Source organism: Nycticebus coucang, chromosome 7 (genome assembly GCF_027406575.1).
Source record: "Nycticebus coucang isolate mNycCou1 chromosome 7, mNycCou1.pri, whole genome shotgun sequence".
Lineage (NCBI taxonomy): Eukaryota > Metazoa > Chordata > Mammalia > Primates > Lorisidae > Nycticebus > Nycticebus coucang.
Window position 1 is genome coordinate 98,320,630 of NC_069786.1, and position 20,556 is coordinate 98,341,185.

The 20,556-nt window shown below is 38.9% G+C and overlaps 2 protein-coding genes and 1 pseudogene across 7 annotated transcripts in view; 2 read left to right on the forward strand and 1 right to left on the reverse strand.

Annotated features, from left to right (window-relative positions):
* Positions 1 to 20,556, reverse strand: part of HYCC2 (hyccin PI4KA lipid kinase complex subunit 2) — a 97,289-nt gene that overhangs the window by 49,383 nt on the left and 27,350 nt on the right. For 3 of the 6 annotated variants that reach the window (XM_053596621.1, XM_053596617.1, XM_053596619.1), the window contains 3 exons: positions 14,739 to 14,834; positions 6,284 to 6,362; positions 5,005 to 5,106 (listed from right to left, as the gene is read on the reverse strand). In XM_053596621.1, coding sequence (XP_053452596.1) covers positions 5,005 to 5,106; positions 6,284 to 6,334 — 153 coding nt within the window. In that variant the 5' untranslated portion in view covers positions 6,335 to 6,362; positions 14,739 to 14,834. Of the gene's footprint in view, positions 1 to 4,251; positions 4,308 to 5,004; positions 5,107 to 6,283; positions 6,364 to 14,738; positions 14,835 to 20,556 lie in introns of those variants that run through there. The other 3 variants (XM_053596620.1, XM_053596618.1, XM_053596622.1) reach the window with 2 other exon arrangements.
* Positions 1,522 to 2,780, forward strand: LOC128589853 (cytochrome c, somatic). The gene has a single exon (XM_053596660.1). The coding sequence runs from the start codon at positions 1,584 to 1,586 to the stop codon at positions 1,899 to 1,901; it is 318 nt and encodes a 105-aa protein (XP_053452635.1). The 5' UTR covers positions 1,522 to 1,583; the 3' UTR covers positions 1,902 to 2,780.
* Positions 8,198 to 19,928, forward strand: LOC128589757 (tRNA-uridine aminocarboxypropyltransferase 2-like; annotated as a pseudogene).

Sequence of the window (20,556 nt, forward strand, 5' to 3'; positions counted from 1 at the left end):
AAGCTGAAACCGGTAGACTGCTTGAGCTCAGGGGTTCAAGACCAACCTGAGCAGGAGCGAGATCCAATCTCTACTACAAATAGAAAAACTAGCCAGGCATAGTGGCTAGCGCTTGTGGTCCCAGCTACATGAGAAGGTTAAGCCTAAGAGTCTGAGGTTGTTGTGAACTATGATGCCAAAGCACTCTACCCAGGATGACAGAGTGAGACTCTGTCTCAAAAAACTAAATAAATAAAATAAAATAAAAATATATACTTATGTTGCAAATTCAGTCTCTTCTTTAGTAAACACTCTCCAAAGATTGCCTTCTCTAAATTTTATGAGCCTTGGGACAATTATAATGAAGTTCTGTTATGAAAACTTTAACCTTCCAGTGGTTATACATGCCTACATTGGCACATAGGCCACTATATTTTAATTAAGCACAGTAAAGAAATACACAGTCACCAAAATTATTACTGTTTTTTTTTTTTAATGGACAAGGGTGGATGTTGGCAATCTAGTAAATAACTTTTAGTCACATACCACTATAAAACAAGACTATTAATAACTTACCAATGCTGTTAAAACTTTTAATTCTAAGCATAAATTTCATGCCATCATGTTCTCAAATTCTCAATAAATGACTCTAACTTCCCTTAAATTGCACTATCACTCATATCAAAGGTATTAAAAATCATTATCCTCATCTAAAAAAACATTCTAAGAATAACTGATACCTTTCCTAAATTTAGCAAATACTGTTTTGACATTATAATTAGGAAGAGATGTGGTATCTGATGAACATACTGAGAGCATTTTGGATGGAAGAATGAAGAGCGAAACTTACAGAAAGGGGTTAAAGAAAGAATGTGAGGAAGAAGAAATAGAAACCAGTAGACAGACATTATAAATAAACTACAACTTATGGAAGTTCATCTGTGAACAGGGACAAAGAAATGGGGTAGATAAAGTAGGCAAGGTCAAAGAAAGTAACCTTTTTAAAAAAAAAGAAAAAAGTATGTATTTACCACATTCCATTCAGCAGGGAAAGAAAAAATAAAATCAATGGTAGAGGGAAGAAAGGATGATTACGGAAGTGGAGTCCTTGAAGTGACTAGAGATGGGATCCAGGCCTAAGTAGAGAAGATGGCCTTTGATACAACTGGAGCACTTCACCTACTGAACACCAGAAAAGGCAAGAGAGTATGGGCAGAGATGCTGGTAAGGTGGTAAATTTGAATAGGAAAATAAGAGAGCTCCCAACTATTTTCTTCTTCTTTTTTTTAATGACATAGAAAGCAACTGAAAATTAAAGCAGAAAGTGAGTATGAGGAAAGAGAAGGTGTAAAATGAACAGTGTACCAAAGAAGCAAAGCAAGGCTACCTTTTCTGTGCCCACTGGAGATTTGTAGTCCTGAATTTAAAATGGAGAAAGTCAACTAAATTGTGTTTTCTCTATGCATGTTCAGCTGCTCAGGTACAGGCAGAAAGTAAATGGGTGGCTGACTTTTATCCAGTATTAAAAATTTCCCCAGACGGCAGGACGTCCGGCTTCCAGCTCGTAACTTTAGTACTGTTAGCAACCAAAGAGAGAATTAAATATGGGTGATATTGAGAAAGGCAAGAAGATTTTTGTTCAGAAGTGTGCCCAGTGCCATACTGTGGAAAAAGGAGGCAAGCACAAGACTGGACCAAATCTCCATGGTCTCTTTGGGAGGAAGACAGGTCAGGCTTCTGGCTTCTCTTACACAGACGCCAATAAGAACAAAGGCATAACCTGGGGAGAAGATACACTGATGGAGTATTTGGAGAATCCCAAGAAGTACATCCCTGGAACAAAAATGATCTTCGCTGGCATTAAGAAGAAGGGAGAAAGGGCAGACTTGATAGCTTATCTCAAAAAAGCTACAAATGAGTAATAGATGGCCATTGCCTTATTTATTACAAAAGAGAAATATCTCACGGCTTTTTTTTATGTGTACCATAATTTAATTGGTCTCATTTACCAGAATTCAGATCATGAATGAGTGACAGAATATTTTTGTTGGACAGTCCCCGTTTAACTAAGTCTGGCTTGTGGTTAAATGAATATGATCGGTTTTTTGGATTTTGATAGTGATTCCAGTTCAGTAAATGCATCACTGTTTTCCATTTCTAAAGATATGTTCATATTTAATTAGCAATGTTTACCTTTTCACAAAGATAGTAAATTGCCATCCCAAAGCCTATTGAAGATTGGTTTTATATTAAGATTTATATAACTGATTATGTGAATATATTTAAATACTGGGGAAATCTCCTCACTGTCTCAGAACCAAGCAAGACTCACTGATGTTTTAATTGGTGTTCATTAGCCTGTTAAAGGTGAGGGCTGGAGAGAGGGTAGCAATGTTTACTTTGTACTTTTGATCTTTATCACGCCAATATAATTTCCCTGGGTCTACTAAAATGCTGCCTTTTATTTATTGAAAGGCATTTTAGTGTGGTTTATGTGTAATGTCAAATAAAAAATATTTAACATTTATTTTATAGACAATCTATAAGGTCATGCTTTGAAAAGTCAATATGTCAAGAAATGGCAAATTAAACTTTTGAATTATTTACTACCTAAGTCAGGTTAAGTTATAATTTGGGATTGTCTTTCAGCAACTCTTCAGAAACACATAAAACTGTGTAACAACTATATGTGTGTGATTAGTAATGGTGCTTTTGCCAACTCATTACGTGAATTAGAAGAGATATACACAGATTTTAAAATGATGTGTGATCATAACATAATTAAAAACAAAAATCACAGAAAAAAAAAAAAAAAAAAATTTCCCCAATAAATATGAATTAAAATGAGAGGCAAAGGTGCCAAGAATGTTTCCAAGGGAATAGCTGTAATGATGGACCAAAAAAATTTATCTAGGAAAAAAACAGAAATGAGACATTGAGGGGAAAAAAAAAGGCATTCAAATCATGAAAAAATGATAGTGTTAATGGACTGGAGGTCTACTTGAAGTAGAAGAACTAACAGACTGACTAGTAATAGTAATTAGGTACAAGAAAAAATAAAGCAGTATGTTAGTCTGGAGTTTAAAACTGAAGCTATATATAACATGAGCTGTCATGAAATGTATTATTAAACCTCTAGGAAATATGTTCTGAAGAACTTTTATGGTCTTGAAAGCAAAATTGTTTGTAAGGTTGTAGTTAAGTTCAATTTTATATTAAATACGGCATATGACAATTTTCTAACATAATTTGTTAACTCAATAGTATATGTGATTATGTTTCAGAATATAACAAAATCAGGACAAAAAGGGCTATCTTTCTTTTTTTTTTTTTTTAATTTGGCCGGGGCTGGGTTTGAACCCGCCACCTCCGGCATATGGGACCGGCGCCCTACCCGCTGAGCCACAGGCGCCGCCCCAGGGCTATCTTTCTATGACCAAAGTCTAGAATTTTCAACTTCTCTAGAATTTTTCATTTTGTTTTTCTAGAGACTGAACACATAGTTAGAAACTTAAGACCTGACAGGAGACAAGATAGAAACCCTGACCTGGTTAGCAACTGGTTGATTATAATGAATGCCAGATTTGAGCTCAGATCCCTCGAGGTGTAATTTTTTCAATACTAGCCATGATCCCAAGGTCCCACTCATTAATATATGACATATGAAAATGTAAAGCACTGAGAATAACTTTTCTTCATGTGATAGCATCCAAAGTATTTTTTAAAAAGGAAAAGGATGTTGTTTACATATTGGGAGCCCTAATAAAAATAATATCACCTTAGAATCTCATTTTGTGCCTTGCTGTTCTCCCAATCAATATTTATTACTCATAATGCACATAAAATACTAAATTGTAGGGAAATAATTATATAGAATATCGGACCACCGCTCATGAAGAGCTTACACTCTAAAGAGAAAGCGTAAGACAAATTTTAATAAGCAAAGCTTAAATGTTAAGAGCGCAAAACAAGGGGTAGGGAATAAATACGTTCATCATTCAAACATAAAATTCTGAAAACTTCTGAACAAGAAGGATATGCACGTATATAACCCATACCTAAAGTTATACAACATTCAGAAATACACCGCAAGAGAAAAATAAGCAAATGGATCCTGCAGTTGCTGCTACAAATAGCAACAGATGCAAGTCTAACTGAGAGCCAATCCAAATTTAGGAGACAGAAAAGAAAGAGGTCAATAAGCAAGCTTTTAGTGATAGGACAAAAATGAAGATGCACTTTAAGTTAAGCTGCTGGTTAGGAGATGATTACCTGAACTTCTTCAAACTCACTCCAGTACACAGCAGTGGCACTCTTGGAGGCTGTATCTGGGAAGATAAGAAGCTACTTTCCTGTGTGTTCCTTTCATTTTCACTTTAAAGCATACATGAAATCCAGTGGTGATAAAACTGTATGTCATACTATTGTGTTAATGGAAAGATAATGTGTGTATTTTGCATATGTTAACATATTCAATAGCCGTACTTCAATCACAAGGCTGAATAATAGAAAACTCTTATTCTAAGTTTATTGATATTGACTATTAAGATTTAAAAGTGCTTCATCTGATCATTTTCAGGCTAAATTTATTAGCACTATCATTTCATGCCCTAAGTTTGATTTCACTGATTAGAATGATTATACATAGTTATATATTATCAATAAAATAACTGTAAGCAATACTTAAAATAAATAAAGCTGAATCAGTATACCCTTAAAATATGGCTTCCAGAGCAGGAAACATTCCAGAAAAGGAAACAGAAAAGTTTCAAATTAAATAAATATTGAGATGATGGTCACTCAAATCAAGAATCAAAATAAACTGTCTTCAACAGGAAAAAAACTGACCAAAACATTTTAAAATATGGAAAGAGAACAGGGAAAGCCAGAGCAACTATCAGAATGAAAAACAGCAGAAAGAAAACTTTCAGACCCACAAGAAAGAAAACTTGAAAACTCACATTTATATGCTTTAGTACACATATTTTACTACATAGAAATTATTTTTCTTACAAGCTTTCCTACCTCATTATCCGAATCTTGAATGACTTTATAGAGGGCTGGTACAAGTGTTTTTTTCCGGTGTAGAGTTGCTGCATAATTAGTGATCTGAGTGTCAGGTAATGCCTAAAAGAAACCACCAAAGGAAAACAAAAGTGAACTTAGAATTTGGGAAGTCAGGAACTTTTTTGAGTATCTCTCAAAAAGATTTATGAAAGAGTCAAGTAAGAAAAGTAGGGCCGTGTGCAATGGCTCATAGCTGTAATCCTAGCATTCTGGGAGGCCATGGTGATGTGGATCTCTTGAGCTCAGGAGTTCAAAGACCAGCCTGACCAAGGGAGAGATCCTGTCTCTAATAAAAATAGAAAAAAAAAAAAAAACAACAACAACCAAGCCTGGCATATTGGCAAGGGCCTATAGTCCCAGCTACTTAGGATGCGGAGGCAAGAGGATTAGTCAAGCCCAAGAGTTGAAGGTGCTGTGAGCTATGATGCCACAGCACTCTACCCAGGGCAATGAAGGGGGACTGTCTCAAAAAAAAAAAAACAAAAACAAAAAAAACCTATTTGATTTTTCATTACAAGATAAGCATAAATCCTATTTTTATGCCTTATTAAATCTCGGAGATGTCCCTCTTTTATTGAATATATTTAAAAATTTAAATATCCCCTCATCACTCCTAACAACTATCTTCATTTTTAAATATTACGTTGGGCTTTTATTCACATTAGTGCTTTTTAAAAATACTGCAATGATAAAGTACACTATTTCTGCTTCACATCATATTTGCTTATCTTTCTCCATAGAATGAATATTCACTGTTTTAATTACTGACAAAGAATCATATAATAAGGCCCAGCATATAATAAGGCCCAGAATTACTCACGCCCATAATTCTAGCACTGTGAGGGGCTGAGGCAGGAAGATCCCTTGAGTTCAGGAGTACGAGACAAGCCTGAGCAACAGTAAGACCCTGTCTCTACTAAAAATAGAAAAATTAGGTGGATATTCTTTTTTTTTTTGGCCGGGGCTGGGTTTGAACCCGCCACCTCTGGCATATGGGACCAGCGCCCTACTCCTTGAGCCACAGGCGCCGCCTCTGGTGGATATTCTTGTGGGCAGCTTAGTGCCAGCTATTGAGAGGCTGAGGTAATAGGATCACGTGAACTCAGGTGTGTGAGGTTGCTATAAGCTAAACTGACACCGAAGCAGTCTAGCTTGGGCAACAGAGTAAAACTCCGTCTCAGAAAAACAAACAAACAAAAAAAAACACGTACGCATTCTTATCCCCAATCCAATTTACCTTGAATTCTGATAACCATTCTTCTACAACACCACGTTCAGATCCCAGCATCTTCTTTCACCTTCTATTTCTCTTTTATCTGTAAAGAGAAAAAGTAGTGAACCTGAAAATAGTATTACTTGCAGAAACTGCCAAAAGTAAATGATGTATGCCTTTCACTACAGGAGAAACTCATCTAGTAAATATTCTGTGTTTTTTTTTGTTGTTGTTGTTGTTTGTCTTGCAGTTTATGGCCGGGGCTGGGTTTGAACCTGCCACCTCCAACATATGGAGGGCCAGCGCCCTACTCCTTTGAGCCACAGGCACCACCTTCCTGCCTTTTTTTTTTTTTTTTTGTGAGACAGAAGCTCACTATGTAGCCCTGGGTAGAGTGCCGTAGCATCACGGCTCACAGCAACCTCAAACTCTTGGGCTTAAGTAGTTCTCTTGCCTCAGCCTCTCAAGTAGCTGGGACTACAGGCATCTGCCACAACTGGCTAGTTTTTGGTTGTAGTTGTCATTGTTGTTTGGCAGGCGTGGGCTGAATTCGAACCCACCAGCTCTGGTGTATGTGGCCGGCACCCTAGCTGCTGAGCCACAGGCACCGAGCCAAGTAAATATTTTAGATAAGGAGACTTGCTTTTAGTTTGGAGTGAGAATTTTTTGGAAATAATTTCTATTTTTAATGATATATTTGAAATCTATTATCCTAATGCTTTCATATTTTCCCCATCAATTATACTTCAAAGTGGCAAAGACAAGTGGCCTGAGAGAAATCACACAGCACATTATCCAAGACAAATGCAGTCTATGCCTGAAGCTCTTGCCAAATATACAATTGGCATAAGTTACACTCATAGTACAAACCAATGTGACAGATAATACATGACAAAGCTACATAAGCTAGAAAGCAAGGGTCATACATTCAGCAAACTGATAAACGTATATGCACTATACAAAATAAAGCTACTAAATGCAGAATACAAATGTCTACATACAATAACTAAGAAAATGCCATGAAGGCTACGTTGAACAGTTTGATGAGAATATTTCAGATTATATATGAAACCAGCACATTGTACCCCCTGATTGCACTAATGTACACAGCTATGATTTAACAATAAAAAAAAGAAAAAAATAAAATTATCCAAAAAAAAAAGATCTATACATTTTCTAAAATAAAAAAATGTCCAAGGAGAAAAAGTAAACTGTACAGTAAGATGCAAACTATACTTCCCCTTTAGTGCTAAGGTAGTTGCCCCTGGAAATTTCTCAGCACCTAAGTAGGCAACGGCCCAAAAAGCAAAAAAGGGATTAAGAAATTCATTGATGGGTGGCTCTTGTGGCTCAGTGGGCACCAGCCCCATATACCAAGAGTGGAGGGTTCAAACCTGGCCTCAGCCAAACTGCAACAAAAAAAGAGCCGAGCATTGTGGTGGGCACCTATAGTCCCAGCTATTCAGGAGGTTGAGGCAAGAGAATCGCCTAAGCCCTGGAGTTGGAGGTGGCTGTGAGCTGTGACACCACAGTACTCTACTGAGGGCGATAAAAGTGAGACTCTGTCTCAAAAAAAAAAAAAAAAAAGAAAGAAATCCATTGATTTATTCCATAAATACTTCTTCTTCTTTTTTTTTTTTTTTTTGTAGAGACAGAGTCTCACTTTACTGCCCTCGGTAGAGTGCCGTGGCGTCACAAGGCTCACAGCAACCTCCAGCTATTAGGCTTATGTGATTCTCTTGCCTCAGCCTCCCGAGCAGCTGGGACTACAGGCGCCCGCCACAACGCCCGGCTATTTTTTTGTTGTTGTTGTTGTAGTTTGGCCGGGGCTGGGTTTGAACCCACCACCCTCGGCATATGGGGCCAGCGCCCTACTCACTGAGCCACAGGCGCCGCCTCCATAAATACTTCTTAAGCACCAATTATATGCCAGCCATCATGCTAGAAGCCAAAAATAAGCTGGTAAACAAATCCAGATGTAGACCTACTCTAATGAAGCATTTATCTAGTGGAGGAGACCAAACACATTTTTGCCAAGAGATGCAGAATTAGAAGGAAAGACGCACAAAAGCATAAAACAAAGGAACCAAATGTTGACTAAGAAATCAAAGGAGGCTTCTCTGAGGCAGCATTGAAATAAGAGGAGTAGAAAAAGTACATTCTAGGAAGAGGAAATAGCTTGCATAAAAATCATGTGGCAAGAAAAAAACCCAGAAAATTATAGAATCTGAAGGAAGATCCAAGTGGCTTGGAGCACCAAGGGCAAGGGATAAGAGTTGAAGATGGAAAGGCAGGCATGGTCCAGTGGTATAAGAAGTCTAGAAATTTTAGTGTAGTGGTGGAAAAAGGACAAATTTTTCCAAAATAAAATCAGAACTTAAAACAATATCCATATTTCTGATATTTACTTTTACTGGAAAATTTTTTAAAAATCCTGCAGTATCTTAACTTTTTGCTCCATGATTTTATACATATAAAATAAAAAATCAATAAAATTTAGTCTTATTACTCATTTCTCATTTTAAAAATTCTTTATTTTTTCTTTCTTAATAATTTTTTTTTTTTTTTGAAGTTTTTGGCTGGGGCTGGGTTTGAACCCGCCGCCTCCAGCATGTGGGACCGGTGCCCTACTCCTTTGAGCCACAGGCACCACCCTTAAAAATTCTTATTATAAATAATATATGCCTTGGCTCAGTGTCTATATCTCAGCAGCTAGGATTCCAGCCACATACACTGGAGCTAGTGGGTTCAAATCTAGCCCAAACCTGCCAAACAACAATGACAACTACAACCAAAAAATAGCCAGGTGTTGTGGCAGGTACCTGTAGTCCCAGCTGCTTGAGAGGCTGAGGCAAGAGAATCGCTTAAGCCCAGAGTTGGAGATTGCTGTGAGCTGTGATGCCATTGCACTCTACTCATGGCGACATAGTGAGAATTTGTCTCAAAAAAAAAATTAATTAATTTAAAAAAATAATAATAATATATGTCTGTAAAATACCACAAGTTAGAAAATCCTATCACCCAATCCACCCACAAATGTAAACATTATTTGTTTTGTTTTTTTGGCCGGGGCTGGGTTTGAACCCACCACCTCCATCAGATGGGGCCAGCACCCTACTCCTTTGAGCCACAGGCATCACCCAAATGTAAACATTATTACCCATGCTTTCAAATGTACATTTATATACATGTATTTATATGTGTGTATGTAATTTAAATAGTCATGTTCATATCACAGTGTTCTACATTGTGCTTTTTACATTCGCTAAAAATTCAAAAAGCCTGTTTGTTGATCTATCTTACTCTCTTTAAGAAATTTTTTTTTTTTTTTGTAGAGATAGAGTCTCATTTTATCACCCTCGGTAGAGTGCCGTGGCGTCACACAGCTCACAGCAACCTCCAACTCCTGGGTTCAGGCGATTCTTCCACCTTAACCTCTCGAGTAGCTGAGACCGCAGGCACCCGCCACAATGCCCAGCGATTTTTTTGTTTCACTTTGGCCAGGGCTGGGTTTGAACCCTCCACCCTTGGTATATGGGGTGGGTGCCCTACCCATTGAGCCATAGGTGCCGCCCTTTAACAAAGTTTTTAATAAAAACCCCTATCTGTCCAATAACTTACTGATAGGCACACAGATTGTTTTCAACTTTCTTATATTACAAAGAAATGTTACAATGAAAATGCTTATATGTATATTTGTGTATTTGTTTCTTCTATAACATAAATTCTAAAAATTAAATTTAAAATCGTAAGATTACAGGATATGTTATTGCTAGTATATCCAAACATAAATAAAAATCTCCAAACTATAACCCTTCAAAGATTTTTAAAAAGCATATGACTCTTGGCGGCGCCTGTGGCTCAGTCGGTAAGGCACCAGCCCCATATGCCGAGGGTGGCGGGTTCAAACCCGGCCCCGGCCAAACTGCAACAAAAAAATAGCCGGGCGTTGTGGCGGGCGCCTGTAGTCCCAGCTACTTGGGAGGCTGAGGCAGGAGAATCGCTTAAGCCCAGGAGTTAGAGGTTGCTGTGAGCTGTGTGAGGCCACGGCACTCTACCGAGGGCCATAAAGTGAAACTCTGTCTCTACAAAAAAAAAAAAAAAAAAAAAAAAAAAAAAAAAAAAAGCATATGACTCTTACATGTACAGAATAAATTTTCCCTCTCTCTATATGTATATAAAGTTACTACCTCAGCATAGAAACCTAATCTAAATATGAAATCTTCAATCTTCCTGCATTTATTAATATACTTTTTGGCACCAGGGACCAGTTTCATGGAAGACAATTTTTCCACAGACCAGGCAGGCAGGAGAGATGGTTTTGGGATGATTCGAGTACATTACATTTATCATGCACTTTATTTCTATTATTATTACACTGTAGTATATAATGAAATAACTATACAACTCATCATAAAACAGATGCATGTTAATTGTCACTTGCCATTAATTAATAGTTTTGATATGAGTCTGCATGCAATTGACTTATTATTGATTTATTATGGTCTCTGTACAGTCAAAGCTCTCTGCTAATCTGTATTTGCAGCTGCTCCCCAGCTGCAACACTACCTCAGCTCTACGTCAAATCATCAGACATTAGATTCTCATGAGGAATATACAACTTAGGTCCCTTGCATTTGCAGTTTTCCTTTTTTTTTTTTTTTTGTGAGCCAGAGTCTCACCCTGGGGTTGAGTGCCAAGGCATCATAGCTCACAGGAACATCAAACTTTTGGGCTCAAGTGATTCTCTTGCCTCAGTCCCTCCCAAGTATATGGGAATATAAGCACCTGTCACAACATCTAGCTATTTTTAGAGATGGGTCTTACTCTAGCTCAGGTTGGTCTCAAACTCCACGAGCTCAAGCAATCCACCCATCTCAGCCGCCCGGAGTGCTACAATTAGAGGCATGAGCCACTCCCTGCTCTGTGTTCTGGCAATTTTCAGTAGGATTTGTGCTCCTCTGAGAATCTAATGCCTCCATTGATGTGACAAGAGGCAGGATCTCAGGCAGTGAAGCAAGCATAGAGGCTATAAATACAGATAGAGCTTCAACTGAAAATACAAATGAGGCTTTTCTAGCCTGCTGTTCACTACCTGCTATGTGGACTGGTTTCTAAAAGGCCACAGACTGGTAGCAGTCCATGGCCTGATACATAAGACTTTTAAAGATAATATATTAAAAATCAGAATCACAACATTCTAGTGAGTACCTATTACTAAAACATTACTCTGGAATTTATTTTAGAATGTGATATGATATTAACACCTGACAATTTTTTTCTCTCAGTTGTTTTAATAGATTGTTTGCATGTCCCTTTTTTTATTTTTCAGAGACTGGAAATGCTACTAAAGTCTCACATACCGTATGTTTGTAACTATTCCTGTTTTACTTTCTCCATTGATTTTGCACCATGACTACAATCTTTCAATTACTTTAATACAGAATAGTACAAATCAGACTCTCATTCTTTTTTTCTAAAAGTATATTTCATCATTATTGCTTGCTTCATTCATGATTAGACCGTTTTTTTTTTTTTTTTTTTTTTTTTTTTTGGCCAGGGCTGGGTTTGAACCTGCCACCTCCGGTATATGGGGCTGGCACCCTACTCCTTGAGCCACAGGCGCCGTCCTATGATTAGACTTTTTTATGAATTTCTTTCCCATACCCCATCCTTAGAAGAATTAAATGTGTAAGTTAATTCTAAATTACATCTTCAGGGCGGTACCTGTGGCTCAAAGGAGTAGGGCACTGGCGGGTTCAAACCCAGCCCCGGCCAAAAAACTGCAAAAAATATATAAATAAATAAAATAAAAATTAAAAAATATATATTTAAAAAAATAAATAAATAAATGACATCTTCACAATACTGAGTTATCCCATACAGGAACATAATACTGTCCTTTATTAAAAATCCTCTTTCATGTGTCTTAGTATAAATTTTGTGTTTTCTTCATATAGGTCAAAACAATTTCCAATTAATTCCTAAATACCTTGGTATTTTTTGCTGCATTTGTCATTGGGATTCTTTTCCATTATGTTTTCCATGTGTGTTTATGTTTTGGTGTGTGTTCCCCCTATTTCCTCCTCCCTCCGACCCCCTACCCCTCTTCTCATTTCCTTTGTAGCATTTAGCACAAACTATAATTATCTTATTTGTTTACTTATACTGTCTGCCTTTCCCATTAGACTCTGTAATTCACAGAGATAGGCATTATATCCTAAGTGCTGAGCACATAGCAGGCCCACAAACATCTGCTGATTTGGTTACTTGTGCTAATGAACATAACTTATTAGTACCTTTAGCACTCACAGCTTTATTTTAGGTCCTAATAAAACCTAAAATTTTTGTCTGTGTTTTCTGCATGGTTATGGTTAATAATTTTATTTTGAAAACTAAATATAGATGGAAGTTAAATAGCTTCTTCAAAAAATTTCCCCCATAAATATATAGTTATTTTTTAATAAAAATTAAGTTAAAAGCAGAGAGAGGGAAGGAGGGAGAGGGGTGTGGCCTTGGTGTGTGCCACACCTTCTGGGGCAAGACATGATTGCAAGAGGGACTTTACCTAACAAATGCAATCAGTGTAACCCAGCTTATTGTACCCTCAATGAATCCCCAACAATAAAAAAAATACATAAATAAGTTAAAAAAAAAATAGACCATGAAGAAAAAAAAAAATTTGCCTATGTTTTTGCATGGTTATGGTTAATAATTTTATTTGGAAAACTAAATTAGATGGAAGTTAAACAGCTTCTTCAGAACTCATCCATTGGAAGATAGAAAAATACTTGGAAATTTTTGACACATATTCTCCCAGACACATGAATCAGCAACACCAACCTTGCCCAGGTTTGAAAACAGAGACTGATAGATTTGGCAATTTTGCTGTCTTTTAATTAACTGGCATATGCAGGCAATCTCCTACTAAGACAACTGTTTGTTCTCAAAGGCTACATTATACAGTGATATACTGTAGACATATTATCACCCCGAAAAGAACACAGTTGTGTCATCAAAGCTCACTGCAACCCCAAACTAAACCCAGCCCTGGCCAAAACTACAAATAAATAAAATAAATAAAAATTGCAAAAGATTTAAAAAAAGAAAAAAAGAAATCATCCTGCCTCAGCCTCCTGAGTAGCTGGAACTACAGGCACATGCTACCATGCCTAGCTAATTTTTTCTATTTCACTTTTGCTTAAGCTGGTATCCCTTGCTCAGTCTGGTATCAAATTCCTGATTTCAAGGAATCCTCACACCTCACCATCACACAGGGCTAAAGTTACAGGTGTGAGCCACTACACCCAGTCCCTGTAGACATTTAAAGCAGCAATTAGGAACACATTTCACTTAAAATTTCAAACTCAGGGCAGCGCCTGTGGCTCAAGGGAGTAGGACACCGGCCCCATATACCGGAGGTGGCAGGTTCAAACCCAGCCCCAGCCAAAAACTACAAAAAAAAAAAAAAATCAACCTCAATGCAGTGCTACTAATGTCAATTGAAATGATAAGTTAATAAAAGAATATACAAGGCTAAATTCTAGAAATACCAAGTAGATGAGTACAGCTACTTCACAATTTACTTGCCTGGAAGCTGATGATGACTTTCTTCTGACAAGACACATCCTGATTTTAAAAGTGTTAAAATGTGGAGAAAATAGGGTCTTAAAAGGGAGGGAATAAGTTATTGTTAAGCCTAACAAGCATAAACACTACACCAGATGTTTTCTATATTTTACCTAACTTAATAGGCAACAGAATTTAGTGGTTTAGAGCAGTATTTGTCAACCTTTTTGGTCTCAGAAGTCTTTTGATTTATAAAGTTCATTTATGGGGCGGTGCCTGTGGCTCAATGTGTAGGGCGCCAGCCCCACATACTGAGGGTGGTGGGTTCAAACCCGGTCCCGGCCAAACTGCAACAACAACAACAACAACAAAAAATAGCCAGGCATTGTGGCAGGGGCCTGTAGTCCCAGCTACTCGGGAAGCTGAAGCAAGAGAATGGCCCAAGCCCAAGAGCTAGAGGTTGCTATGAGCTGTGATGTCACAGCACTCTACCGAGGAAGACAAAATAAAACTCTGTCTCTTAAAAAAAAAAAAAAAGTTCATTTATGAGGTTGGGCGGAATGGCTCAAGCCTGTAATCCCAGCACTCAGGCTGAGGCGGGTAGATTGCTTAACCTCAGAGTTCCAGACCAGTCTGAGTAAGAGCAAGACCCCGTCTCTATCAAAAATAGAAAAAGTAAGCAAGAGGATGGCTTGAGCCCAAGAATTTGAGGTTGCTGTGAGCTATGACACCACCACACTCTACCCAGCATGACAGAATGAGACTCTATCCCCCCCCCAAAAAAGATGATTATTTAAGGTAAAATTGCTTAATAGAAGCTACCTACCACAGATTACTCAAAATGCTAACATGTCTAACCATATAGAAAATGTATTCTTTATCCTTTAAAAAGTTAAAGTTTTAATTTTACCTTTTTTAAGATCAGTTTTCTAAAGGAGGAGGTGGCACAGGAATGCAGCAGAGTTCAAGTGTGGAATTCATTTGTTGGAGTTAAATATTTTTAGCACTAGAAAAAAATGAAAAATTGAAATATTAATGTAATATTCTGAAAAATATAATACAAAGAACAGTTTTGATAAGACATTTATAATAAAACATTTTAACAAATGGATCCACAAACTTTCTATAACAATTAGCATACTTGTATACTTTTATCAAACCTAAGAAAAACCATCATTTTAGAAACAGAAAATCTGAATTTTAGTTTCAAATTTGCCATTAATTATCTGTAAGGCCTTGAGCAGGCTACTTAATTTTTATCAGCCTCACGCAAATAAACAAAAAATTCTATGCCTCTAATTTTTGAAGTATGTTACAGTGATTTCTCTCTCACACATAACACTCACACAAAAAAATCATTTTTTTAAATGCTCTTGGTAAAATCTGAATATGCTTACGTGAAAATGAGTTTCATATAACTTTAAAATGTATTTTTTTTTTTTTTTTGTAGAGACAGAGTCTCACTTTACCGCCCTAGGTAGAGTGTCGTGGCATCACACGGCTCACAGCAACCTCCAGCTCTTGGGCTTATGTGATTCTCCTGCCTCAGCCTCCCGAATAGCTGGGACTACAGGCGCCCGCCACAACGCCGGCCACCCTTTGGTTGCAGTTTGGCCGGGGCTGGGCTCCAACCCACCACCCTCGGTATATGGGGCCGGCACCCTACTCACTGAGCCACAGGCGCTGCCCAAAATGTATTATTTTTTAAAAAAGAACACAGAAAATGCTTGAATTTATGGCATTAAAAACATATTAAAAGATTTTTGGTCAGAGAAAATAATTTCAAAATGCTACCTCTCATTCAAAACTGTATCAACAATTTTAACATCTAAAATACTAATAGAAGTCCAAAAATGGTGGGGGCTCACACTCCTAGCTCTCTGAGAAGCCAAGGCAGGTGGATTGCTTGAGCTCTGGTGTTGGAGAACAGCATGAGCTAGAGCGAGACCCCCAGCCAGGTGTTGTGGCAGATGCCTACAATCCTAGCTACTTTGAGGGGCTAAGGCAAGAGGATCTCGTGAGCCCAAGAGTTTGAGGTTTGTTGTGAGCTATGACACCATGGCACTCTACTCAGGGCAACCAAGTGAGACTCTATCTATACATAAATAAATAAAATACTAATAGAAATTAACATTTTAAAATATGTTCATTAACAAAATATAGTTTTTAGGCGGCGCCTGTGGCTCAGTGAGTAGGGCGCCAGCCCCATATGCCGAGGGTGGCGGGTTCAAACCCAGCCCCGGCCGAACTGCAACAAAAAAATAGCCGGGCATTGTGGTGGGCGCCTGTAGTTCCAGCTGCTTGGGAGGCTGAGGCAAGAGAATCACGTAAGCCCAAGAGCTGGAGGTTGCTGTGAGCTGTGTGACGCCACGGCACTCTACCCAGGGTGACACAGTGAGACTCCGTCTCTACAAAAAAAAAAAAAAAAATATATATATATAGTTTTTAAATACAAAGAATATACAATAAAATTCTCTTGGAATTAAATCATATCATTATAAAGCCTCCAATTTTTTTTTTTTGAGACAAGAGTCTCACTATGTTGTCCTCAGTAGAGTACCGTAGTGTCATAGCTCACAGCAACCTCCAACTCTTGGGCTTAAGCAATTCTCTTGCCTCAGCCTCCCAAGTAGCTGGGACTACAGGTGCCAACCACAATGCTTGGCTATTTTTTGGTTGTAGTTATCATTGTTGTTTAGCTGGCCCAAGATGGGTTCGAACCCACCAGCCTCGGTGTATATGGCTGGCACCGTAACCACTATGCTATGGGCACCAAGCAAAAGCCTCAAATATTTTTTAAACTGAAGATCTGTCAGGACCCTCTACACCAACCACAGCAGCTGACTCTTCATGACTTATACACTGGGCTTTCACATGAGATTTTTATTTAATCAGAAAATTCTGTAGTAGGGAAAAAACTTAATGCCTTTGGAAAGATATATAAGAGACTGGTAACACTCTGAGAGGGGCACTTAATATCAAGGAAATGGGGATGGGAATAAGCCTCTTTCTTTTTATACCTGGTGAATTTTAAACTATCAAGACAACTGCCACATTTTGAAGCAGGGTAAGTAGGCAGACTGGAGAGCTATCCAGGGAACCTCTGTTGAGACAGTTCTATAATCTTTCAGGGCTAAGGAGACAGATACCTACTAGGTCCTCAATTAAAAACAGAAAACACACACACAAAGGACAAATAAGAGAAAAACTGAGTTTTATTAAACTTTAGCACTTCAATCCTGCTTTGTTGGAGGAAATTAGCTCCTTACCAATGAAAGAACACTGTCTGGAGCTTCTATAGTTCTCTCACAGACAAAGTCTGACACATGATAAAAAAGTTAACTATGGGCAAGAGGGACTTTACCTAACAATTGCAATCAGTGTAACCTGGCTTATTGTACCCTCAATGAATCCCCAACAATAAAAAAAAAAAAAAAAGTAACTATGGGGTGGTGCCTGTGACTCAAAGGAGTAGGGTGCCGGCCCCATATGCCGGAGGTGGCGGGTTCAAACCCAGACCAGGCCAAAAACTGCAAAAAAAAAAAAAAAAATTAACTATGTAAAGAAGAAAATAAAGAGAAAACTAGACAAGAGAATCAAATGCACAGATGACTTAACAATGGAGTTAACACATAAAGACAATTATTTAAAGTAATTCTAACTAATAGAAAATAGAGGGGAAAATGAACAAAACTGATGAAAGATGAAACATTTCACCAATGAATTCGGATCTATAAAAAAATCAGCGTCTGTACCACAGGGGTTACAGAGCCAGCCATATACACTGAGGCAGGTGGGTTCGAATCCTGTCCGGGCCAGCTAAAACAACAATGACAACTGCACAAAAAATAGTTGGGCATTGTGGCGGGGGCCTGTAGTCCTAGCTACTTGGGAGGCTGAGGGAAGAGAATCATTTAAGTCCAAGAGTTTGAGGTTGCTGCGAGCTGTGACAGCACTGCACTCTACCGAGGGCAAGTGAGACTTTGTCTCAAAAAACGAACAAAAAAAATAAATGAGCATTCTAGTATTGAAAAATATAATGTATGAAATTAAGAACTCAATATATTGGTTTTATAGCAAATTCAACCCAGCAGAATACAGGATTAGTGAACTACAGACAAGTCAATAAAAAATACTCAAACTGGGGGCAGCCCCTGTGGCTCAAAGTGGTAGGGCGCCGGTCCCATATGCCAAAGGCGGTAGGTTCAAACCCAGCCCTGGCCAAAACCCACAAAAAAAAAAAAAAATACTCAAACTGGGGCGGCCCCTGTGGCTCAAAGGGGTAGGGTGGTGGGTTCATACCCAGCCCTGGCCAAAAACTGCAAAAAAAAAAAAAAAAAACTCAAACTGGGTGGTGCCTTGGCTCAGTGAGTGGGGCGCTGGCCCCATATACCGAGGGTGGCGGGTTCAAACCCAGCCCCGGCTGAACTGCAACCAAAAAATGGCCGGCGTTGTGGCGGGCGCCTGTAGTCCCAGCTGCTCGGGAGGCTGAGGCAGGAGAATCCGGAAAGCCCAAGAGCTGGAGGTTGCTGTGAGTCCTGTGACGTCGCAGCATTCTACCAAGGGTGGTAAAATGAGACTGTCTCTACAAAAAAAAAAAAAAAAAAATACTCAAACTGCATAAAGGGAAAAGAGTAGAAGGAGAAAGGGAAGACAGGGATAGGAGGAGGAAGAGAAGTTTACAAAGATTGTAGGGCATGTGCAGTGTCTAACATACATATGACATAAGTCCCAGACAAGAGGAAACAGATACATATACAAGATTCAATTAAAGAATAACTTGGGCAGAGTGTGGTGGCTCACACCTGTAATCCCAGCACTCCTTGAGGCCAAGGCAGGTGGATTGCTTAGCTCAGGAGTTTAAGACCAGCCTGAGCAACAGTGAGACCCTATCTCTACTGAAAAGAAAAAAATCCGACCCCAGCTGGTAGCAACACTTCAATGCGACGGCACGACCCGTGCGCCCGTCATAGAGTCGCAGAAAGAGGCGCGAACCCTCCCCAAGACCGCCGCATGGCCGGGCCGCCGGGGCTCAAGGTCTCAGACACCGAAGGAACAAAGAGCAGCAGGACGGCAGAACGCCAGCTGCGGCTGCCCTGAACGCAGAGGCAGGCGCCGCTGGTGCCCACGGTCTGTGAGAGCTGCCAGTAGAACCGGTGAAGCGGAGGCCCGAGTGCAGCCGCTGCAGCCGGCCTCAGAAAATGTGCTTGTGGGAGGCGCCTGTGGCTCAGTGAGTAGAGCGCTGGCCCCATATGCCGAGGGTGGCGGGTTCAAACCCAGCCCCGGCCAAACTGCAACAAAAAAATAGCCGGGCGTTGTGGCGGGCGCCTGTAGTTCCAGCTGCTCGGGAGGCTGAAGCAAGATAATTGCATAATACCCAAGGGCAGTACAGTGAGACTCTGCCTCCACAAAAAAATAAATAAATAAAAGAAAGTGTGCTTGTGTCCATTTTTACCAGTGCACCCTCTGAATATCTCTACCCACTTGTATATTATTCAGCATCCAGCAGAGAAAAAGTGTAGCGGACAGTTCCTCTATTAGCAGCATGCCTTCCCCAGGACAGGTGTAAAGATTGGTCGTCGCTTCAATGAAGAAAGAGATCCTGAACTTTCGACTGTTTGTCGGAACTCTGGTACATTAATATTATTTCCAGGGGCTGATACTGCTAATTTGGAAGAATTTATATTAGATTCTCCTGTTCATCCTTCCACAATCATCATTATTGATGGTACCTGGAGCCAGGCTAAGGACATTTTCTGTAAGAATTTCTAGTTCTGACTTCCCAAACAGGCGCAGTTAAAAACTAACATTTCTAGTCAGTACTTAATTCAGATGCAACCAACAAACAGGTGCCTTTCTACACTGGAGTGTGCAGCTGTTGCTCTTTCCATCCTAGAAAAGAACAGTTTTATATATATATATATAAGAGACTTTGCTTCGCCCTCTTCAAGCTTTATGTTCTTTCCAGCTCCAGCATGGTGCTCAAATACACCTCAGCTAGGAATACCTTCTGAAAAATGGATTATATCCTAAGCTATTGCCAAAGAACAAACGTAAACTCAGGAAAATGGAACTGTTAATGAGTAGCGTTAAAATTTAGTACAATTGTTCTTATGGTACTAGTTGACCTGACTTCATCAGACAATATCTAGTTAATTGTTCACTCAGTTTAGATCTATGGGTTTTTGACTCTTTAAAGAAGAGAGTTATATACTAATCTTGTCCAGAAGAAAGAAAGAAACCAACTAGCCATCAAAATAACAATAAAAAACTTCACTGACTCTGCAAAAAGATGTCATACTGTATTTGTTTTTAAAAATGTGCCTCTAAGACATTTTTTCAAATCCGTGACTTAAAATATGATTAGTTGCTGAGCTGGGTTAGAGGTTTTTACTATAAAATGGAAGGAAGTTGTTGTCCTAATTGGAACAGTATTGTTTCTGTTAATGTATATGGATTATTAGGTGTGGAGCAATAACAGACCTACGTCAATTTACAATCACATACTGAACTTTATAGTTTAAAATAAGCAGCAAAAGAAAATGGCTTAGATTCAACTTATTTATTTTGTAAAGTAGTATAAAAGAATAAGGAGGGCGGCGCCAGTAGCTCAGTGAGTAGGGCGCCGGCCCCATATGCCGAGGGTGGCGGGTTCAAACCCAGCCCCGGCCAAACGGCAACAAAAAAATAGCCGGGCGTTGTGGCGGGCGCCTGTAGTCCCAGCTGCT

Excerpts from the sequence above, each read along its gene's own strand:
- LOC128589853 (XM_053596660.1), top strand. The coding sequence starts at position 1,584 with ATGGGTGATATTGAGAAAGGCAAGAAGATTTTTGTTCAGAAGTGTGCC.